Source organism: Ambystoma mexicanum, chromosome 6q (assembly GCF_040938575.1).
Source record: "Ambystoma mexicanum isolate Mex_15411 chromosome 6q, UKY_AmexF1_1, whole genome shotgun sequence".
Taxonomy (NCBI): domain Eukaryota; kingdom Metazoa; phylum Chordata; class Amphibia; order Caudata; family Ambystomatidae; genus Ambystoma; species Ambystoma mexicanum.
This window is the reverse complement of record NC_090937.1, coordinates 1167221167-1167245813: the sequence shown is the minus strand read 5'-3', so window position 1 is coordinate 1167245813 and position 24647 is coordinate 1167221167. Positions and strand designations below refer to the sequence as shown.

Here is a 24647-nt window from a genome sequence, read left to right as displayed (position 1 = left end):
TACATCAGATTTTGTATTGGTACACTTTCTCTAGCTGAAACAGTCAGTAGGTGGAAAAGGGCTGATCTCTTTGACTTTGTTATGCTTGTGGACTCTCAAGTGAGACAATTGTTCATTTTGTATTCTTATGTCCCTATTATACAGTATTACCGCACAAGTAGCTGAAACCCACCCTTAAAAAGGCTGCGATTTAAATATTTGCACAATGCACTGGAGTGGGCTCCTTCCACAACCAGCGAGTTGGTTGTGTTTCTAGCTGCCCATTATATTTGGAAAGCATGAAAAATCAGGGCTTAATAGGAAGACCAGGAGGTGAGGCATTTGTTTGAATGATAGGTGTTTCCATTATAAAACTAGATCTGTTTTAACAATTTAAGATTTTTTATTTTTGTGTTCATCTCTTTTTATTGGGGTTATAACAAACATCTGTCACATGTCAGCCTTGTTTTTCAACAAAGAAGTTATAACCATCACGGCTCGTCATACAAACTTCGTTAGCTATTAATGACTCCTAACCGATAACTTAGGAACACAGAAAGACACGGGCAGGAGGCCAGGGACAAGGAGGAAAGCAAACTGAATTGGCTAGTTGAAGGTGCAGCTGAGCAAGAGCTTACGGGAACCAGGCCAGGGAGAACGGGACGTCGAGACACCGACAGGCTGAGAGTTGAGCCAAGAGAAAGCGTGGCAATGAAGCTGTCCCTCCAAGGAGCCAATCAAGTGGAGAGAAGTGTGCCAAGGGGCCTGCTGAACCCTTCCCTCTATATGCCAGAAGATTGCTCGTTCCCGCCCGAGACTGCCAAGTCACTCAGGGGCAAGTGAGGGGTAGGTGGGCAAGATCCTGACCTCGATGAGCTGAAAACTGAAGGACGCACAAAAGCAATCACAGCTGGTGGGTTCAAAGAAAGGGAGAGCCTGGTTTGTGATATGCGTGATTGTGAATGAAGCTACAGTGTTGCACGCGAGGCTACGCAGTGAAGTATAAAGACGTTGAACTGAAAGCTTGAATGTGATAGCCGGTGAGGGAGCCGACGAGAATCAAAGTAACGGAGCAGTGCCGTGTGAGGAGGCAGGTTGAAGAACGCTCTTTTGTAGATAACAGAACATTGAATAGTTAAAGCAAACTGTGTTGAAAGCCATTGAAGGAAACGGCACAAAGGCCACAGAGCGTGCAGAGATCCCGAAAGGCTAATGTGAAAGTGAACTGGTATTTATTATTGTGAAATAAGGAACAGAGTGGCAGGGGGCCCGTTCTGTGAAACTAAGTTCAAGAGGCACGGACATTCAGAAGTCAACCCTATAATACTGTGTGATTGCGAAGGTCTCTGACGAGGAAATATTGAAGGATCCTGCTGTCGGAGTGATCATGTGTGGGGGTGATAATACTATGCGGTTGCGAAGGTCTCTGACAGGTGAACATTGTGAAAGAGAAGTGAAAAGGTTGGGGAAGGGAGTTCTCCCCGAGCTCTGACAAGTAGAGCTGTTTAACAAGGAACTTTCTGAACTGTGTGTTCAAGAAGTATAAAGCTGTGGGGGAAGCCAGAAGGAAACTATTGAAGGGAACTGTGATATATGTTGAACTGACATTGAAATAGGCAAGGGCAGCCCAACAGATTTATGGGAAATCTTTGAACTGTGCATGTTACTCACATTGAAGGAACTTTGTTGTGAGAACCCCAATGAACTGAACTTGGTGAAGGGAGTGGTGATCCACTCTCATTGCCATTCTGACATTCTTTTGACACACCCTTTTTATTTACATCCATTTTTCCCACACTTAGTTATTGTGAAACTTGAGGGCAAGTATAGGTTTCAAAAATAGTTTTCCTTTGTTTGACTGACTGATTTGGACCATTTATTTTACTTTGATGGTCAAGGCTATTCCCATTCTAGAACCAGGGCCAGTTAGGACGTTTCCAAACTTAATAAAGGTGTTGAAACTTGTGTCTGTGTCCTTACTTGTGATACCAGGCCTGCCTCACAGGATCTGTCTCTGAGCCTCTGTCACCTTCGGGAGTTCGCAGGCCTCTAAAAAGGCGCTTATGGCAGCTTGCTGGGGAGCGTCCCTGGAATATAGGACTCTACAATATCGATCAAAGGCCTCCCGTTTCTCCCGTTTTGTCTTAACCCACCTACCTATGAGCACTTGTACCACCCTTGTGCTTCCACACCAGTAACTCACCCGCCTTGTTTCCCTGTTCATAATAAGGGTGCTTGACTTTTAATAGGGCGTATTCTACCCTGTTTCCCTCCATCATATTAATCTGGTCTCGAATGGCCTGAAGCTTCCTATAGATCTTTCGCAATCCGGTGGCTCGCTACTGCCCCTCTAAGTCTTTCAGCTGTGCTAGTAAGCTCTCCAGCTCTAGCCGTCTTGTTTGACATAGCCCCACCCCTTTTGAGATTATAACCCCTCTTATGTAGGCTTTGAAGGAATCCCAGCATGTTCTATCGCTCGTCATCCCCTTGGCGTTCTCTGTGAACTAGTGCTCAATGCTCTCCCCAATTTCTTATCTGCATACAGGATTGTTTAGTAAAGCTAGGTTAAGCCTGCAATAAGTGGGTCTATTATCCCAAAGGAGCAAGTCCCATGAGATATGTATGGGCATGGTCCGACAGGATGATTGTGCCTCTCGTAGCCGTCTCAATCAAAATTCCCCTTCCGACCAAAATGGAGTCTAATCTGGAGAATGTTTTGTGCACATGGGAGTAGAATGAGAAATCCCTTACCCTGGGGTTGGCCAGCTGCCACACGTCTGCTAGCCTTGCTTCTTCCAACCCCTTTAATAAATGTTTTGACAGCTGCGTCGCGGCCATGTATATACCCCTAGACACGTCCCAGTTTGGGTCAAACATCATGTTGAGGTCCCCCATAAATATCGTGTCCCCACTTGCAAATTCCACAAACTCCTGCAGAACCGTGCAGCAGAATTCATTTTGGAAATTATTGGAGTTGTTTACCGACGCTATCATTAACAATGCACCCTTAAGCCAGCCTTCTACAAACAGGTATCTCCCATGGTTATCTGCCTTAGCATTCACTAAGGTAAATTGGACATTTCTGCTCACCAGGATAACCACCCCTTTACCCTTGGTTTTTAATGTCAAAAAAGATTTATGCGGGTACTGCTTTGGACTCGTCCTGCCCGTGTCTTTCCTTACAAGGTGCGTCTCCTGTAGACAGGCCACATCAACCTGCAGCCGCTGGATCTTGCCAAGAAGCCTCCCCCTCTTCTGCAGGGTACAAAAACCCAATACATTATAGGTTGGAACTTTGAACACAATCGCCTAGTTTATCGAAATGCTTGCTGGGGCGCTATGCCTGCGCTAACCCGACTATCCCTCACCCTGCGAGAGTGAACTCTGGGGATTCAAACCCTTCCCCCTCCCTGTGAACCCTCTACCCTGGCTTTTCAACCAATACCTGGCAACTCTTGCCTACTGCATTTCCATTTTCTGCTCAAATTTTCAGTGCTATGCTGATGACACCCAACTCATTTTCAGGCTTCCTTCAGCCACCTCCTCTCCTTCCATCATCTCCGACTGCCTAATCGCCCTTCAAAGTTGGTGTGCCGCCAATGATCTTTGTTTAAATGCCAACAAGACTGAGATCCTCCTCATTGGTACACCTTCCCCATCCTTTCCCCTCACTCTCTGGCCGGCCTCTCTTGGCCCTCCTCCTGCCACTACCTGCGAGGCTAAGAAACTCAGGGTCATATTTGACTCCACACTTTCCTTCTCCGCGCACATCTGTGATGTCTCTAAAAAGTCAAACTTCTTACTGCACCTCGTTAGAGGTACTCTTCCCTTCCTTTCCTTCCCTCAGAAGCTTACTGTCTTCCAAGCTCTGATTCTCTCTAGGTTGGACTACTGTAACAGCCTCTTTCTAAATCTACCTGCCTCCACTCTCCGGCCTTTACAACTAATCCAGAACAGAACTGCGAGACTTGTCTTTGGCCTCAAGCCCTGGGATCGTATCTCTCCAGCTCTGAAATCCCTTCATTGGCTCCCAGTGGATGCAAGGATTAAATGTAAAACCCTCGGCATTGTCCACAAGGCTTTCTGGGGCCTGGGTCCAAAATACCGTCAACTATCCCCCCATAAATACCTCCCTTCTCGAGCCCTTCGCCCCTCTACCTCCCTCAGGGTCAGTCGTTTTTCAAAGAAACAAGCTGGGGGTAGATCTGTCTTCGGCTGGGACCTCCTTTGGAACTGCCTCCATGCCACCTTGAAACTTGAGGAGAACCATCTTCGGTTCCGGGAAGCTCCTCAAGACCTTCCTCTTCGCCTCTTCCTTTGCACCTCTTCTCCCCTGCTCATCTGCTTTCTCTCTTGGCACTGTGCACCTTGCCGCCCTCTGTCCTTCGGGCCCAGGTACCTGCTCACCCTGCCACCCTCCTCCACTGCCTCCGGGCCACCCCTTGCACTGGGGCCTGTATCTGTACCCATACAGTTCCCCACCCCCTCCTCTTCTGCACTTATCAGATACACCCTATCTGACTAGCCTAGCACTTTGCCACTTACCGGCTGCACTACCACTGTTTATCACCTTTATTTATTTGACTTATTATTTATTCTGCTCTCTCCTATGCTCCACACTTTCCAATGTCTCCCCCCCCCCTTCCATGCACTTTCCCCCGTTTCCCTTCTCCCTGCACTTGCACGTTCACAATGTCACTGGGCCTAGTAAGATCGTTGTTTTTGTTTCTCCCCTTGTTCCCCTCCGTTGGCCTGGTCGCGCTCTGAAACATCTGTGTACGAGCGCGATATAAATAAAATATATCGTATCATATCATACTCCCTCTTTTCCCTCTTCCTCCCCTGACACTGGGGTGAAACCTTAAGGCATAGCTCATCCCTTACCACTACAATACACACCAAGGTCAGTTGTGCAATTACCCTCTCTTTCATGCACCTTGAGGCGCTGTCATGCTCCTGTTAGTTTTGCTTATGTCGAGCAGGTCTCGCTCCCGTCTCCTGCTGTGCTCCATCAGTCTTTGCCTTGGCTCTTGCCAGCCCACATGGCTTTCGGCGCAGAGATACTTTTGACCATATTCTGCTACTCTGCTCTCCTAGCTCAGTCTGAATCTGGAGAACCAGTATCTGCGCAGCTTTGTTCGGGGTGGTGCATCAGGTTTCATGGCCATTCCACATGAAAACTAGGCCGAAGGGACACGTCCATCTATAGCGCACTCCATCCTTCTACAAACGGTCTGTGATCTGATAGAACGAATGGTGTTTTCGGAAATTGAGTGCTGCAGTGTCATGAAAGATCAAGAGGGATTTGCCTTGGAAGGAAATTGTTCCTACTTTCCTGGATGCTCGCAGTATTTCCTCCTTCGTACCATATGAGTGAAACTTCATGATAATGTCCCTCGGTTGGGCTCACAGGATTCTTTTTAGGGGCTCACCCTGTGAACTCGGTCTAGTACAATGCCATCTTTTTCCACTTTCGGGGCCATCACCTTGAAGACCTGCTGGCCCCAGATCTGCAGATCTGTGCCTTCCACCCCTTCTGCCGCACCTCTGTTGCAAAGGTTCTTACAGCGATGTCTATTTCCAAGGTCCTCTACGGTGGATATCAGGAGAGACATATCTTGTTTGGTGCCTACTAGTTCTCGTTGGAGGTGAAGTACATCTTCCTGCAATGACTGCATTCAACTGCTTTGTGTCTTTGACTAAATCCGCGATCTACTTCTTGAGCTCCTCTGCGCTGATTTTCATTTCCATGCAGACTGATTGTGTCAGCTCTTCCTTTAGCTCCTCCTTTAAGGTCTTCACAAGTCCACTAGGTTAGCAATTGACAGTGCCTGTGCCCCTCCATGCGTTACTGCTTCCATGGCTCCCGTTTGATGCGCAGGGTCTGGACCCGTGGGCAAACATTGCTGCTTGTTGAGTGGGCTGCCAGTAGGTGTTTAACGTCCGGCCTTGGCGCGCCAATCTGCCCTGCGACAACCGCCTATCTTCCGCTTCAGGATGTGCTTTCCCTCCTGGTCTGTGGTCAGCCGCCCTGGTCTGTTCCTCCTCACTGCCCTCCAACGGAGGCAGCTCCTCTGTGCAGCATGCTGATTCTTGCCTGATGCCACGCACGTCCAACAATGTTGGTCTTGTACCGCGCTGTTCGGGTATCCGTCAGAATTGTGTCAGCACTCACATGTTCCCTCAACTGGGCATCTGCCACTGGCTGCCGGTTCCGCCTCTTCCTTATACTACTGGCAAGTCAGCACCTTCCAGTAGTGCACTGCTCCTTTCCCACTGCTGCGCTATTGCCTTGTCTGCCTGCCTTAGCTAGTCTTGGGTCGCACCGCGCATGCTCTTTCGACCTGCTTAGCTCATCGGTGCATACCTCTCCATCCTTCAGCCCCTACTTGCCATGTCACACTTCTTCCTGGTGACTGTGCCCAGCTCTCTTTCCCAGCGCACTCAACATGGTCTCCCCCTGTACCTGAGCCTCTCAGGCTATGCTGTCCAGCTTCAACCAATGCGCTCCACTTGTGACCCGGATGGGGACTGCCTTCCCCTGAATTCCTCTTTATCACAAACCGTTCTTCATGCAATGATTCCTTGTGTTTTGTTAGGCCCACAGTGGCCCTGTTGCTCACACTCGGTTCTAAAGTTCCATTTGCTTTAAAGTCCTGTGGCAAGAATCTTGCTTGTATTTGTCTGGACCTCACAGTCCTAATATCCTTGCTTACGACCTCCTGGTTCCACACATTTGCAAATTGCCCAGTATACTCTCCTGCTGGGGCTTCTTGTATCTTCACCCTTGTGGTTATTTTTATTATTATTATTATTATTGTGGTATTTATTGAGTGCAGACCTAGCTTCGTGAAGCAACAGAGTGCTTTCCAGAGGTATACACCAATACAGATACTTAACAGAGGGCTTTACAGAGGAATACAACATTACATATGCATAACAGAGTGCTTTTCAGTGGTAACAACAGAACAGATATACACCGGGGTGGATACAGAGGGGGACAGAGGAGGGGTATAGCTGTACCGGGTGGCGGGAGGGCAGCGTCTAGCGAGTCAGCTGGCTCAAGGAGCGATGTGATGGCTTAGGTGTTGAGGAGGTATAATGGTTGCCTGGTATAGTCTCCTACCAGGACTTCTTATGCACTTGTCTTTGCCTGCTATACTCTCCTGCTAGGACTTCTTATTCTTTATGCACTTGCACTTGCCTGGTATACTCTCCTGTCAGGACTTCCTATCTTCATGTACTTGAAATTGTCTGGTATACTTTTATGACAGGACTTCTTATATTCATCCTCTTCCACAATTGTACATCAACTTTGCTGAACAATATATCCTCTCGATACATCATTCGCTTCTGTGCTTCCATGTATCTGCATTCCTTGCACTCAAATACTACATTCATTCAAACTGACATTTATGTCCCAAAATACCACTGCTCCCTTGGTATTAGTTTGATGGGGTTAATACACACAGAATCAAAACAAATATATACTGGATTGTACACGTTTCCATGCTCCATAAATCAAACGGAAAAATATATTGCCTCAGTCCTGTCCCCAGCTCTCTAGTTAGGCAGGACAGCAGCAATCTTTTTAAAGAGTGTGAGAAACCTGAGGGTATTCTCACTCCTATCCCCAATGGATTCTCTGTGCAGGTGGCCAGGGAAAGGCTATTGCTCTTGGATCCTGAATCTGGGGCTGGACAAGTGAGGGTGGATCACCTGGGTGGAGGGTCGTTGGGAAATGGGAGTGGGGTGCCCTAGGGAGAGACATGGTATCTCCCCTCTTTCCTACCAACAACCAACCTGACCCTAACTCGAACTTTATGGGCTCTAGTAAGCCTGTGTAACATGTGACAGTAGTGTGACGAGGAAGAGGAGACTAAGAGGAATGAGCACTACAACCTTTTACCACTTAGGTACTGGAGTGAGGAAGCTGCCTCCCGAACAGTGGGAAGGTCCGGCATGTCTTCCTAATCATTGTCAGGCAAATCTAATTGACCAGGCACACCTGCAGCCTGTTAGAAGGCTGCAGGTACATAAAATGACAGTTTGTGAACACCCCAGTGAGAAGCAGGCAGGCTGGCATGGCAGTGACCACCAGGGTACCTGCTCTACGAGGAGGCAGCTGTGGTGGGATTGAAAACAGAACCAGGAAATGTCTAAGAAACCTAAGGGTGTTCCCCCAAGTAGACCCTAAAAATCCTTTATTCAGTTGGCCAGGGAAGGGCTAGCGTTCTCAGATCCCAACCCTTGGGGTGGACAAGCGAGGGAGGATCACCTGGGTAGGGGGGACCCGGGGTTATGCTCGGGGGGGGGGGAATACCCCAGGTGAGACGCGGTATCCACTTCCTTGTCGCATCTTTTCCTCATCCTGCACGGTAGGATATTTAGGAACACAACCCCCACCCCTTCCTGACACAGACACTTTCTCATGGGCAACTCCCCGTGAGCGACAGCAGGACTACCCCCCCCTTTCTCGACAGTAATTTTCCAGATTTTCCTAAACTTACTAGTGAAAACTACAATCCCCAAAATTCCTCCCCTATGTTCTTTTCTATAGTCACTGAGACGAGGAGGAGAGAGATTGGGAGGATCAAGATTACCAACAGGGATCCACAGACACAGAAAACAGACTCTCCCCTTTCTACAGCAGACTGTCCCATTAACGAGACCAGGCTAATTCAGGCCTCCCTCTTTAATTATTCGCACCTGACTCCACTTCTCTCTCAGGCAGCATAAAAGGCAGAGCAGGAAAGCACATTTTGAGTGAGTCCGGGATGCTGGAAGGTGCCAGAGAGGAGGAGAGAGCCCTAGTGATCTACAGAAGCCCTGGAATATCTGGAGGAGGAGACAACCGCCAAAAACACTGGCCCTGCTATTTGAGAGGAGACTGTGGTGTAGAAGAGGGAGCTGTACTTCCAGAAGGCAAGGGGCAGCTGGGGATGCCTGGCATTCCCAGGTCCATGAGGGGCAGGAGGTAAGACCCTGACCGCATCGAAACATCCCCCTTGTGGCTCCTACAGCTCCCAAGACATGGAATGCTGTTTTGGGGAGCTGTGAAGTGGGAGCGAAATTCTCACAAGGGCATTCTGGGACTGTCCTCCCACGTATTCCTCATCTTGTGATAATTCGTTTCGGCAGCTTCGCTGCATCGGAAAAAAAGATTAGGCAGAGGGCGCTGTGCTCGAGGTCGTGGTGTTGAATGTCCCTCGACGGGCTCCGTACCGTGTCGATGTCACCGCTGGTATAAATGGCTCGAGCCGTGCCCGTTGGCTTCAGTTCTGTTTTTCCCGATTGCTTCGCAACTCGTGAACGCCGTGCTTCAGTATTTTCTATCGAAAAAATGTCATCTTCTTCGACCGCTTCGACTCCCAAGACAGGTTTTAAGAAGTGTAGTGTTTGTGGGCGACTGTGGTTCTTGTCAATCGATGACTGAAAAGGCCCTCCGTGAGAGGAAAAGTAAGTTGGCGGTGAGGCGGGAGGCGTTGAAGGGCTCTTCGAAAGCCTTGTCAAAAAAATATAAAAAATCATCCGACTCTAAAGAATCGGAACGCCGTAAAAGGCACTCGAAGAGATCCCAATCTCGTAGCAGGTCGACATGATCTTCTTCGTCTTCCTCAAAAAAGCACAAGAGGAGACATAGATCTCCGTCGTCATCGTCAGATTCGTCATCTGAATTGGTTCGATGCCCGACTAGATCAGATTCCCCATCTAAATGGGAGAGCTTTAGGAAGAAAATGTTGCAGGTCTTCGAGAACGCGGCCTCGACCCCCTCGATGAAACCGCAGAAAAGTCAGACCCGGTTGCTCTTTTAGACGACGCAGGGAAGTCGGGAACTACAACGGCCAAACCGAGTAGTACCCATAAGTCTCGAGTCGACAAATCGTCGAGAGACCCTCGAGGAGCGAGTATCTCGCCGATCCCTCATAAAAAATGTAAATTATCGAAGTCGGTTACAATTTTATCGACGCCATCGGCGCAGACGACTTCGACGTTGAAGCCTACTTCATCTTCAACGCCCTTGTCGAAGACTTCCTCGAGTGTGTCGAAGATTCCTTCGATGACCACCTCGAAGAAACTCTGATTCCAACGACAACTTATGAGGAGGAAGAGAGAAGGTTTACACCCTTACCAAGATCTGACTTTTTTAAATCCATGTCCTCCATTTTTGAGGAATCTTGTTCAGAGGAAGAGGAAATCACTCCCCATGGAGTAAAATATGGAACTAGACAAGTTCCAGAAGAACTGGTAGATCCTCAGTCTAAAATGAGAGACTTGTCTGAAACTCTACATTCTGCCAGTGGTGTGGACACATCACCTGAATTGGAGTTTGCTGCACCTGATCCTGCAGACCATGCGGACTCAGGGTACACGAATCTGATGAGTAGGGTGATTGAGTATATGGGTTGGGGAAGAGATTCCCCTACATTTGAACAGGATGACATGACGGATATTATAGTCAGAGGTCCTCGGAAAGATCCAATTCTTCCTTTTCATAAGGCATTACAGAGAACAGTAGAGAGAAACTGGGAGAAACCAGATGGCATTGCTGCAATAGATAACAATCTCCCAAAAAAGTACAGAACTTCGTATTCTGATCCAGAATACCTGAGTAGACACCCTACTCCAGAAAGCTTGGTAGTTCAGGCAACTAATACATCCAGGCAGACAGCATAGGCAACCATACCTCCAGACAGGGAGGATAAAAAGGTTGATGCCTGGGCTCGTAAGGTTTTTACTTCGGGTAGCATGGCCTTAAAATCTACCAATGTAACCTGTACCCTGGCCAGGTTCACACATACCCTGTGGGAATGTATTTCGGCGGCGGCTGAACATATTCCGGAAGGCGAGGAAAGGGAAGGCTTCCTGAATATAGTCAATGACGGTAAGGAGGCAATGGGGGATGTCTCCAGTCTGGATTGGACACTGCTGATAGTATCAGTAGATCCATGGCTTCAAGCACGCTACTATGCAGGTTTGCGTGGTTGAGGAAGTCGGGGTTCGCACCGGATGTGCAGAACAGGCTCCTCAACATGCTCTTTGATAGCTCGAGGCTGTTTGGTAGTAAGGCTGATGAGAGCCTAGAAAAACTACAGACCTTGAAAGCGGCAGCAAAGTCCCTTAGTGCCTCTATGCGACAGCCCCAGAGACCCTATTCGGGCACATCTTCCTGGAGGGGTCGTCCTTTTCGATACTACTCCTCTGTTAGTAGAGGAAGAGGACAAGCCTTTCAAAGGGGCAGAAGAAATGTCACTCGTGGTGGACGAGGAAAGACGACAAAGCCATATTCAGGAACGGCATCTATGCCCTCAGCCGCTCCTGCAGCCGCCTCCAAATCTCTCTGAGGTCTTATCTTACAAAACACCAGTGGGAGGCAGGATCTCTCAGCATCTGAAAGAATGGCGGGGCATTACTTCAGATGCTTGGGCACTGGAAACAGTAGCTCAGGGTTACTGCCTTCCTTTCCTAAAAAGACCTTACGATCATCCACCGGGAGCCAGTTGGACCAAGATTCCAGGCCCGCTCCTTTGGCAGGAAGTTATAACCCTGCTAGAGAAAGGTGCAATAGAACATGAACCTGTAGCGGAGAGGAACAAAGGCTGGTACTCCCCCCTCCCCCCCCTACTTTCTCATCCCCGAAAAGGACGGAGGACGGAGGATTGAGACCCATCTTGGACTTGAGATAATTAAACAAATTCCTCAGGAAGGACAAGTTCAAGATGGTAACCCTTTCTCAGATCCTTCAGGCTCGCCAACTCCAAGACTGGTTGGTATCATTGGACCTTCAGGATGCTTATTTTCATGTGCCGATCCATCCCAAGCACAGAAAATACCTGAGGTTCGCAGTTGGCGGTTCTCACTTTCAGTTTCGAGTTCTGTCATTCGGGTTGACCTCCGCTCCGAGGGTTTTCACCAAGTTGATGGCAGTGGTGGCAGCGAGTCTCAGGAGAGGGGGGTTTCACGTCTACCCCTATCTGGACGACTGGCTAAAAAGGGCACGTTCCCCAGAACAAGCTCAGGAACAGCTGTTGATCACCTGCCACTTCCTCCACAACCTGGGCTTCTCCCTCAATTTCAAGAAGTCCCACATGATACCGTCCCAAAAACTCCAGTTTATCGGAGCATTCTTGGACACTTCCTCGGGCAAAGCCTCTCCGCCCAAAGTGAGAGCTCTCCACATCCAGTAGATGGTAACAAAATTCCAGAAAGCCCAGCACCTGCCGGCCTTCGATTTACTGAGGTTGCTTGGCCACATGGCATCCTGCATTTTTCTGAAGCCAGATTGAGAATGAGATCTCTCCAATGGGCCCTCAGAACTCAGTGGTCCCAGTTCTTGGAGAATATGTCAGATCTTCTGCAAGTCCCGAGCGCAGTCAGGATCTATCATGGTGGGCTTGCAAAGACAACATTCTCAAGGGAGAATCCTTTTGGCAACCATGGCCGGAGATAACAGTAGTGACGGACGCCTCACTCACGGGGTGGGGAGCACACACCAACGATCTGACAATCAGCGGACGTTGGCCTCCTTCGGAGTCCAAACTACACATCAACCTTTTGGAGCTGAGGGCAATCAGGCTAGCTCTGAAGGCCTTCCTGCCCTGCGTACAGGGAAAGAATGTCCTGATAATGACGGAAAATACAGTGGCCATGTACTACCTCAACAAAAGAGGATGCGTAGGATCACTACCTCTGTGCAGAGAGGCAATGCAGCTCTGGTTCTGGGCAATACAAGAAGGAATCGCTCTATCGGCAGTTCTCCTGGCCGGAGAGCAGAACGCGGAGGCGGACGCTCTGAGCAGGCAGAGCAGTGTCTCCCACGAGTGGGAGTTAGCTCAGGAAGTCCTTCTGGAGATCTTCGCCCTTTGGGGAACCCCTCAGGTGGATCTGTTCGCAACCTCGATGAACCGAAAATGTACTGCTCAATGGAATTTCCTCCGAGAGGAGCTCTGGGAGACGCATTCGTAGTGGATTGGGATTTTCCCCTGATGTACGCATTTCCTGCAGTCCCCGTGATTCCTCAAGTAATCAGGAGGTTGAGAAAGTTCAGTAAAACCATGATCTTAATTGCCCCGGATTGGGCCAGGAGAATGTGGTACCCGGACCTTCTGGGCATGTCCATCTGCCCTCCAGTACGTCTTCCACAAAGAGAGGATCTTCTCTCGCAAGAGGGAGGTCGGGTTCTTCATCCAGAGGTCAACATGCTCAACCTTCATGCATGGTTTCTGAGAGGTTGAGATATAAGGATTGGGATCTTCCGGATGACGTTATGGAGATTTTGCTTTCGGCCAGAAGGCCAGCAACAAAATCCTTATACCAGTGTCATTGGAATAAGTTCAGTAACTAGTGCAAAGATAGAGATGTGGGAGGAACATCCAGTCGAAAGAACGTTACAGTTGGTAAGTAACTTGTTCTTTTTAAGATTGGGGACTTTGTGAGAAGTGTCTGAGCCCAGCAGAGGGAGACCCCTGTGAACGTTTGTGAGAGAAACTGGTACCAGAAATAGAGTGGTCCGGCACCACATGGGCATTCATTCTAAGGTCTATGGCTGGTGCCCCTCTCCCGAACCAAGAGAAACAAGTACCAAGAGGCATTAGGGGAGGCTGCCGTGAGGTGTCAGAGTGGTCATACGAGGGTCAAACCAAACCCCTTATACAATTGAAAGTCTTTTACACATTGGTGAGGCAAACGTGAACCAGACTGAGGGATGCCTGTGAATTGCGGTGAACCCTAACATACCCCAGAACATTGTGGTTAATGAGCTGTGCGAAGCCTGACTGGGGGCTTTAGAGACAGCCTGACTGGGGGCTGAGACCCAGACTTATGTAAAGGGAAGAACCTAAGGGGTCTAGAATGACTTTTTGTTGAAGTATGAACAATGGTAAATGTGAACCTGACAGAGGGATGCTGAGAGAAAGCTAGGGGAAGGGAACCCCACTTTCTGATGAGATCATAACATAGTGTTACTGTGGCAAATGTGAACCCGACTGAGGGATGCCTGTCTGAGAAGTAAGCTGAACAGTAATACTCCCGTGAACATTGCAATGACTACCGTGAACCCGACCGAGGGATGTCCACAGTGAGTGGTTGGTCTGAGCCCGACTGAGGGAGGCTATCGTTGAGAGAAGGATCGGAGTACGGCTGAGGGGGATCCTAGGGTGAACAGTAATCACCCGATATGAAGACGAGCCGTTTTGTGATTTTTCTGGTATATCCGGCCCTCCGCAAGGGACTTTGCATGAAAGAGACTTGGGCACCGAAAGCCCCGATATGGAGGAAAAGGAACTGTTAAACTAGTACTGGAGAAGCCCAGGAGTGTGCGGTGCTCAAGAGTCCCGCCTTGTCCCGTGCTAAAAAGGTGGGGAAGGGAGACCATGGTCATAATATCCTAATTTATCATTTTGTGAACACTTCTTTCTTTTCTGGTGAACATTATCCCACACTATTTTGTAGCATAACGGTAAGGATTGGCAATATTTTTTTTTTAGTATAGACTCTTTTCTTTTGACTAGACTCCACTTGGACTGTATTATTATTTGAAGGTCGTAGCTTGCTCCCATTTTAGATTTAGGTTTAGATTAGGCGTTTATCTCGTCCATTTTTACAGTTTAATAAACACCCTTGAACTGTGATCACTTGTGCCTGTCTTACTTTGATGCCATGCCTCCCTTACATATGGCAGACTAGGATTAAAGAGGACACTGCCCTCATCCATTGAAAGGCAGACAGAGGACCGAAAGAAGTATCCGGCAGGCGAGCAGGACTGGCAACGGTGGTGTTTCCCGGGTCCAGAAACGCAGGTGAAACGAGAGCCGCCAGGAGACGGAGCAGACCACCGGTGAGTGTCGGAAGGACAGGCAGGCCCCAGGGAGCTCCGAAATGGACCGCAGGTAAGTGCTGGTCCGTGTATTTTGAATACCGAATTGAAAGCAAAATTATATGACTAAAAGCAAATTGATGTGACATGGCAGCCTTGTGCTGTACCAATTGCCTAACCTTACTGTAACTTACCTGACGTGACCTGGCAGCCCCGTGCTGTACCAATTGCCTAAATTTACTGTAACTTCACTGATTTGACCTGCAACCCCGTGCTGTACCACTTGCCTAATGTGATACACTGCAACCGTAACCTTAAGTAAAAAGAGTAACATGTATGCAACATCGCCTTGATGCCTAAGGGTTTAGTGCACTTTATAAATGTTAAAATAAATAAATATTTAAACTACAAGAGTGCAATTTTGGAAAGAAAACTTAAACCTTAAGCAACACAAGTAACCATTGAATCGAAAGCAACTTACATTCAAAGCATATTAAAACCATTAAGCAATTTACTTGTGAAGCACAATAAGAATATTAAAGTATGACCCAAGAGGCTAACGAGGAGAGGCCAACAAGAGTGGAACTTTGTACACAAGGCCAGGCAAGCCAACAAAAAGACTTGAAGCAGAAATACCTTGGTGCTGTCACACTCACCTGTGTCTCTGCAGGAGCGATGGACGAGCCTCCCTTGACCCCCAGTCTTCACTTCCCCTGTTTCACCCAGAGAAATCCCTGTCAAATAAAAGGGTGTACACTCAGACCTGAAGTCTCCTGATTCCCCTGGGCCCTTCCCCTCTCTTTACTGTGCGCTATGATCTCCCCCTATGGGCTTAACTTGATTTTAGTAGGGTGGGCACTCCATTCTGCATTCGCAGGGTCGCGATTCACTCATGTGATTGGTGCCAATGTCTGTAAGCTGAGTTCAGATGCCAAACGCTGTTTTATGCCTTCACAGCGAGGCGAGTGTTCAAGGCCCCAGTTTCTTCACTGGCTAGAAAGTCATTACCACAAGTGAATGTTGCACGGAGAATGTGGAGTGTCCAAAATTGTCCGTATTGTCTTTGTCTATATTTTTGTGGGTGAGTAGCGCTGCGTGTAGAAGCTAGCTGCTTGTAGGTTTGCTCAGCGCCTTCAATTCAAGCGCACCTGGTAATGTCTCTCCCTTTCCCTTGCAGGAGAAATTATGTGGTATTAGCACCTCGAGTCCGGGTTTAGCGCTACGGGAGCCTTGGTGGATGGGTAAGTATACACTGAGGCTTTTGGTAAGTATGCACCGTGAGCGCAGTGAAATAAGTGATCGCGTTATTGGGGCGAGCACAATGAATAGGGTTTGTGCGCTCGTACAACTGACCTGGATTGCAGCGTCGCGGGAAGTTTCGGTGAGTATGCGCAGCGTTACTGATGTGCGCGAGTTAACGCAGTTCTTCTTTGTTCTTACAGGTGCCGGTGTAGCAGTCCCCTCTTGACTGGAGATAGCTGCGGCGTGGAGTAAGAACGGAGGTTCTTCCGGAGCAGGTAAGCTGAAGCAGAATGATCCGGAGCGGGTAAGCAGAAGCAGGATGATCCGAAGCAGGTAAGCAGAAACAGGATGATCCGGAGCAGGTAAGCAGAAGCAGGATGATCCAGAGCAGGTAAGCAGAAGCAGGCTGATCCAGAGCACGGCAAGTGTGTTGCTGATACAGCTCACAGTAAGCAACACGAAGCACTAGAAGAATCTTGTGTGTGGCTTATATAGCCAGCCACACCCAAACACTAGAGAGCTCATGAAGCATCATGCACTTCCTGTTTGGCAATAGGAAGTGGTAACCAAGAAGTTACTACAAACACTAGGAAGGAATTAAAGGAGGGATTTGCTATGGGTTCTTTGTGTGCCTATGCCAGGCCTGCCAAGCCTCCACCCAGCTTGCCCCAACTACCTGCCTGAAACCCATGACAGGTGCACAGGAGCCAGTGCCAAGGAACCCCTTGGTGCACAGGAGCCAGTGCCAAGGAACTTTAGGGAGCTGAAGAGCCTAGGGATCCTGGTTGCGCAACTTGTAATGGGTGGACCGTGTGGTCTGACAACTGCGTCTAGACCAGTGAACCCTGAATACTGAAGACCCAGGATATTGGGGAAAACCAATTGGTAAAACGAACTAAAGCAAAGGTGAAGTTGAAGTCTTGGGGAAGGGAATCCTAAGACTGAAAAACCTGTTCATGTTCATGCTGTCTTGAGAAAGGGGTCTCAAGACCCCTTTTGTTTTGAACTGTGTTGCATGAGACTTGGGTAAGGGAAGCCCCAGGGTTTTTCCTGAACTACGTTACTTGGAGCTCGATGGAGGTATTCTTGAGACTTTTGTGGGACTATCTTATACTTGAGGAAAGAGCGCAGAGAACTGGAAGAAGCACCGAACTCTGAGTTGAACATAGTTTCTTTGGTTATTAACATCCCTACACATTGTTAGTCTTAATGGCGAGGGCAAGTATACGTTGTGGACACACAGACAGACTTAGAAGTGGGACTATTTGACTCAGACTTTCCTTAGTTTTATTCCAATAGGGAAATCCCACCTTAGCGTAGGGCAAGATAGGCTTTCAACCATCCTGACGTTTGATTTAATCACGTGTTTTAGTTTTAAATATAAGTCACAGTTCGGTCAATTCCATCATGTCTCGTACACAATAGGGAGAGGGCCCATAGCCACTGCTGCCCCCCTGTTACCTCTTCTAAAAGTGCTAGTGCCCTATAAAGTGCAAGATGTAGTTAAAGGGATAACCTTGGAAAGGTTGACATGCAGTGGAAGAATATTTGAGCGGTGTATGGTTGCAGAAAGAGGAGACTTGACACACAGATGGCATCGTTGTTGGCATAAACATTTATTATAGGATATATAAAAGAGAAGACCTACCTTTCCCTAATCCTAAGAGGGGGTTCCCTGCCTCAACCAAAAGTACTAAGGATTCAGTAAGGATGTCTTTGTACACTAAAAGCCCACTGCCCTGTGTCAAAACCCTGCTTATGTCCCTTACTATTGTAAACAAAAACGAAAGAGGTAATGGATCTTCTTGGCTCAGAAGAATGACTCTTCTTCTGGACCACAGATCCCAGCTCCAACTGTAGGTGGGACCTTTAACTGAGGGATTGACTCCCTTCCCCAATTCTCGATCCCTTTCCAAGTATCAAAACAAAGTTCCAGATTGTTATGTCAACAAAGTTAAAGGTCTCCGTTCAACTCAAAGGGTGCAGTGCAAATTACAATGTTCCTCACAGTTGCTTCTTCACTATGGGATTTTCACAGTCTCATAGTGTCTGGGGGAATTAATCCCTTCCTTAGACTTCTTACTACAATTCGCTGCAGTTGGGGGAATGTCTCCCTTCCCCTGGCGTTTCTTAGGCTTCTTATCTTGGGTTTAGGTCCCAGACCCCTGTTGCCAGATCTGGTTTACTTCCTTGACAGGTACTGCAACGAGGAAGAGTGATTGCGATAAGGGTGCGGGTCCCAGATCTGTGTCTCTTGTCTTTCTAGTGTGGGGTGAGGGGACTGTGTTCTTTCCTTAGGGTCTTTCCCCGTATCCCTATTTGGTAGTTCCAGGAGGTGCCAGTACCTCCTGGTACCCTTTTCAATCTCCCTATCAGCCCTGGTACCGTCAGGGTTTCTGCTGCTTTGGTCCAGATGGAAACAGGCTTCCTCAAGCTCTGCTCTCTACTTTCTGTAGTGCAGGCGAGCATTCCCCACGCTCGCGGTTCCTCCAGGCATGAGCTGCTCTCCTGGTCTCGAGTCCTGCTTCTCTTTCTACTCTTTTTGTGCCAATCAGCATTCGTGAATCACTAGAATGCTCAGTGTAGTTGTGGGGAGTGCTCTTCATGGCTCCACACCTCCTCCTCATCCCAGTACATTTCCTAGTAATCTCCCTAGGGTAGACTAGGTTCTTCTGCATCCCAGCACTTTGTATATACTCTACTTGGCATATATTCACAGGACAACTAGGTTTAGGGTTGATGGAGGAGGTGTTTTGGGGCAGAGTGTACCATGTTCTCCCTGGATAGTCGTCCCTAGTCCCATAGCATGGGTTTACTTTCCCACGAGATCCTCCTGCTGAGTACCACCACCAGGGGGACTATCAGGAAATGGTCAGACCTCCCTGGCCTCATGAGAAGGGTCTCCCCCTCGGGGAGAAGGGACGCCATCACAAGATTTGTCACAGTGGGGAAAGGTGGAAGATTTTGCTGCATGAGCGAATTGGAGCCAAACAAACTAGGAGCAAGAAGTGTTCTGATGATGATAAATGAAGTGTGTTGTAGCTTGATTGATCTGTGTAATGTCTCGGTGAATGCAGGGCCTCATGGAATGGTGAGGTGGAGCCTGGAGTGTTGAAGGCTTGGGAGTTCCACAGAGTGATGGTTGGGACTTGGAGTATGGCAGGGAACCGGGGCAGATACGTGTGACCTTCTCTCCTACCTTTCATATCTGCATCTATGTAACTAAGCAAACAAAGCATCTTCTGTTTGTACTTCCCTGGGTCAGCCTGGTTCCTGCTCAATGTCATCACTGATCCAGGCACATTTTGCAGGAGGCAAGATTCTACACAGTGCCAAGGGTTGGCAAGTATGCTTGAGGGATGTAGGCAAGAATTAAGTTGGCTTGATGTGTGGTCAACTGGGAATCCAAATTCAGTCTGCAAAGAGGGGGTCAGGGAGGAGTTCAGTAATTCTGTGGTCTTGGAGGTTGGCTCCAGGTGGAATATAAGTAAAGTGTGTGTGTGTGTGTATATGACGTTGCAGTGGATTGAAAAGTGTGCGGCAGCAGTGTGTTCTGAATTGGTTTGCTACACTGATGGTGTGTAATACCAGTTATTTCCGTATTGGCATGTCAGCAAGTAGATCAGGATGACCCAAGAGTTTGACCACCAGCCTCAGTTACTTTGTGGTTGGGTATTTGAGTTGCTACCCAGCGCACCTCTTTTATGTTGGGATGGTTAATTTGCTTCTCTGTTAAAGGGGTGAGGAATGTTAAGTCCCCTGGTTGCATGACATTTATATTGCATAATGTCGGACTGTAGAGTGCATGAAGTGGTGCCAAATATAGATATGTGCATGAAGGTTTGTGGGGAATCGGGGATGTTGGCTGGTGAGGGTGAGTTACGCAGAAGTTAACCTGGAAATACGTTACCTTGTGTTGAATAAATTTGTGCCTGCATGCTAGCTCTGTGTTCTCGTTTCAGCTGGATAATCAATTTAGAGTGTTTTAGAGGGTCAATGAACTTTACTAGCATTTATGATGTAAGTGACTCTGGTGTACAGGAAACATGAGTGATACTCGACCTCTCCGACCCCTAAAATCCTCACCTTTCTCATTTATAAATCTATGGAACAGCCTTCCTGCCTCTCTCAAACTTGAGCAGAACCACCACTGGTTCCGGAAGCCACTCAAGACCTTCCAATTCGCTTCAGCTTTCTCTCTTCCTCTCACCTGCTGATGCACCTGACTGCTCCGCGCACTGGTCACCTTCTGAACTCGGGCCCAGGCTCCTGCATGTCCAGTTGCCCTTGCACTGCGTCCGGGATCCCCAGCACTTAAGGGTCTGTATCTGCAACCCTACAGTCCCTTCTCTCTGCACTTATGAGCCACCTGCTGGCTGCACTTGTGAGTAAACTGCACCTCCCCCCTTCCCCTACCCTCTGGAACTTCTCCCCTTCCTTCTTCCCAGCACTTAGGCGATCTGAATGACACAAGGCCTAGTAAGTTCTTTATTTTGTCCTCCCTTTGTTTCCCCCTCCTTGTCTTGAAACACTTGTGTACAGGCACGTTATAAATGCCCCATCATACAATATCATATGGATGCATATGTTTTTTTCCCTAATTTATTATTTAATCTATTTGTATTTATTCTGATTTCTTTTGTTTTTTTTATTCTTTTTGATGCCTTTAACACTATGCTAATGTTTAATGGTAAGGTTACAATCTTTGCACTGTAATGTTTTACATATTTCCAGACGTAATTTCATTTTACTGTTAATTTAGCATTTGAATTTTGTTAAACATGTTGCTTTTCTTTTAGCGTTTCTGATTCTCGGACAGCTGCTCAGTCAAGAGAAGAACATCTTGAAACTTCCCCCTTAACCTACTGCAGCATAAGAGATGAGGAAAAACCTAAAAAGACTGATTCATCTTCATTGTTGGAAGACTATGCTTATCACGCTGCAGAGGATTCATCTAAAGCCCAGAAAGATATGGGTAGTCTGAAAGGAGAGGCTGCTGTTGAAAAGTGTACTGTAGAACAAGTCAATTCAGTGTGTCCGGCAAGAGAGGTCTGTGGAGAACTTGGGGCATCACTGGAAAACCAAGATGTAAAAGAGAACGAAAACCTTGATAAGATTGTGGTGCCTGAAGAGAATGCTGCCTTAGATATTCTGTGCATTCCAAGTATAACAGAACCCAATGATGATCAGCTTTTAGGTACCCCATTTGAAAAGGAGCAGCTACATTCCACACAAGATCCATTCAGTGAATATATATCCCAGAAAGAGACGGATACTATTGTTCCTAAATCCCTGAGACCCGAACTGTTAAATTTTGTAGGTGACTGGCCTATGGAACAATCAATGGGCCAAAGAAGGCAAAGAACAAAAAAGACATTATTTTCAAAGCCAAATTGTAATGTTCTTAAAGCCGACAGCCCACATCCACTTAAAAATGAGAAAGACAGAAATGGAAAATCTGAGGTGGTATCAAAACCCGATTCAGACTCTGAGCAAATACAGATGAACAAACCAGTAGATGCTCTTGAAATCCAGGGTGATGGGTGTGTAGTTTCAATGCCACTTTCTCTTTTTACTATTAGTCATGAAGACCCTATTAGAGTGCCAGAATATCCCGGTACTGGAGGAGACTGGCCTGCTGTGTCCGCATTCGTACAGCAAAAGCAATTGGTAGCACAACAGACCAGTTGCAACCAGAATTGTGAATCTGGTGACATATTTTTAAGTGACAGTTGCACAAGGGAGGGCTTTGGGAGGCCCACTGATGATGCAGAAAAACAGGAAGTCACAGTTACATCACATTTCCAAGATGGTGAAACAATGCTGTGTGAAACAAATAGTCAGAAACTTCATTTGCAAACTAAGAAAGGTGGCAAACAGTGCAAACTGGCTCTTACCTTTTCCAAAAATAGCATAAGCGTACCTGAATCAAGGAAGACACTCATTACTTGTAAGTCTGAAGTAGACATGCCTGAAAGAACACACTGCATTAGTTCCCAAACAGAGCCTCTGGAATTTGCACTTCTTTGGAGACTTGAGAAGAACATAACTAATATAAATGATTCTACCAAAGTTCTAATTGGACAAACAGATCGATTTAAGGCTGCAGAGATTAATGTGAATACATGTGCAGACTCTCCAGAAAAAATCCCATATAGAGTAATGCATGATAAAGGCACTCGTGTGGAGGAAAGTGAGCTTATCAAAGAGGATGAAATAGAAAATCTAAAGGCTTTGTGTAAAATGTTCAGATCAGTCTCTTTTGACGTGTTGAAGGACTTGTATGAAAGATGTAACAAGGACATTGGATGGGCTACCAACCTGTTACTGGACTCTGGAGAAAAACTGCACATGGATGAAGAGGATGAGGAGGAGGTGGAAGACGTTGAGGTAGAAGTGTCTACTGATTTTGATGCCGATCATGCTGATTTAGAAAGAGCTTCGATATTGCTATATTTTGAGAATGAAGAGACATTGGATTGTACAGGAGCAAACAATGAAAATATCTCTGAGCCTGTATTATATGATGAGACCAAAGAAGTGGTTGAGCTCAATGCCGGCCATGCTTCCATTGAGCCAAGCTCATCTTTAATTTCACAGCACAATGCCAACCTGGACAGCTTGAAAGAAAGAAATTCCTTAATTTCACAGTATGTATACTACCAGCAATCTGAAAATCACATAACCTCTAGGCTAGAGTGTACAGGATGTGAAATCGATCAAGGATCAAGTACTGAAGAAGCAAACTTTGTAATTAGTCAATCACCAAGTTCTGCTATAAAAGAACCAAATTGTAACCATGATAAGGCTGGCAATATTAAGGTTGAAATCTCAGAAGAAAACAGTGATCGGTCATCTGTTTTTGCTAAACCAACAGATGCTCACATTTTTCTAGAAGATGTTAATAAACACAAACCTAACTCGTCATTGAGGGAACTTGACATGCAGCCATCAGATGATGTAAATTCACATTATGATGTGAATACTGCTTCGCAATCCTTGAAACTTGATGTGAATGGCCAATTAGCATCAGCATCTTTTGAAGCTAAAATCTCCAAGAGTTACAGAGATGATTATGAAAAATTTCAATCACAACAGAACTTTCAACATGTGGGAAATGTTAATAATCCCAATGAATATGTTCTGCAGCCCGAAAACGTTCATGTTGAGGAGGTTCATGAAGAAAAATGTAATCTTCAAGAACCCAGGGATCACACTCCCAATTCAATGGCTTTGCCATATGAGTCCATGAATATTGATAGTTTGCAATTGTCCTTACCTCCTGAACTAGCCTTTCAACTCCGTGAACTCTTTGGACCTGTGGGGATTGGTCTAGGTAGGTACCAATAAAATATATTTCTTTTCATTGTTTTCTTTGCAAACCTTCAAAACACACTGTGCCTAAATCTCTTAGCTAATGTCAGTACACTGAAGTATTTTTTTTCCTTTATAATCTTACACCTGTTCTCTTCCTGCTGATCTCTCTATACAAATGTGTTGTGTGGCCATATGTAATATTTATTGGTAATGAATAATTGGAAAATAATTGCCATGTAGTATTGAAATTAGTAAATATGATTTCTGGTTCGTACCATATTTAAAGTCTAGATTACTAGATGATCATTTATGTGTTAATATTGCTGACAAACTCACTCTGCCAGTATAGTTCAAAGATTTTTAATGGACTTGTTTGGCATAGGGAGGCATAGATATAAATACATAAATGCAAGCAAGTTAGTTGAGGGTTACCAACCTCCAACAAATACCAGTGTTGAGAAAATGGAAAGAAATAGTTATCAAACAGTGAGACAAAAGAAATGATCCTCACTAAGCAAACAGGCTAATAACTTGGCTGCAGAAAGGAACTGAAGGGCCAAACAGGTTTGACTTTCTTTGATACAATGCTAATTTGCATGAGGATTTGCAGCGCAGTCTAGAAAAAGATGTGACATCTCACAAGATAAGCCAGATCTCAATAATGTGGCTAATTTGGGGGAGAACTTCATGAATGGTGAAACATTATGGATAAATAAAGATTTTTAAAACATGTGCATGTCTGTTTGACCAATATGCATATATGTGCTGTGGTAAATCAGACATGGGAGACACGGACATGAATGTAAACAGTATTAGGTTTATTAAAGGAAACATAATGTCTGTCCTATCCCTACTTCTAATGTAGGTGAATATGTTTTATGTAAAGCGCTTTGGATTTAAGCACTATTTAAATAACACGTTTTTAATGTTGGTGGTTCCCTATTCTAAAAAAATAACAGAGGGTGCTTGTCAGGATGTCTTGCAAAGTAACAACCATCCCCTGTCCAAAACCTATTCTGTCATCTTGCCTCCTGTACCACTCTTATAAAGAAACATAAATTATCCTTAAAAAGTATTCTACTCGCTTGGCCTGGGATGGCTGGTGCTTGATCCCTACCCACTTGTATTTCCAGTTCTTTTCCACTTCTTGGTTCAGGTCTCAGCCTGTGGATACAGTTCAAAACCAGTTCTGGGTTTTTCTTGACACTCTGAAAACAGTTACTCCTGACTAATAGGATTCTGTTAAGCTCACAAAGTTCTGTCTCTAGTTGCCCGATTTGTTCTTCTATTTTGG

The 24647-nt window shown here is 46.6% G+C and overlaps 1 protein-coding gene across 2 annotated transcripts in view; it reads left to right on the top strand.

Moving 5' to 3' along the window:
• Positions 1-24647, top strand: part of N4BP2 (NEDD4 binding protein 2) — a 2396815-nt gene that overhangs the window by 1119724 nt on the left and 1252444 nt on the right. For both annotated transcript variants that reach the window (XM_069631771.1, XM_069631772.1), the window contains one exon: positions 20836-23372. In XM_069631771.1, coding sequence (XP_069487872.1) covers positions 20836-23372 — 2537 coding nt within the window. The remainder of the gene's footprint in view (positions 1-20835; positions 23373-24647) is intronic.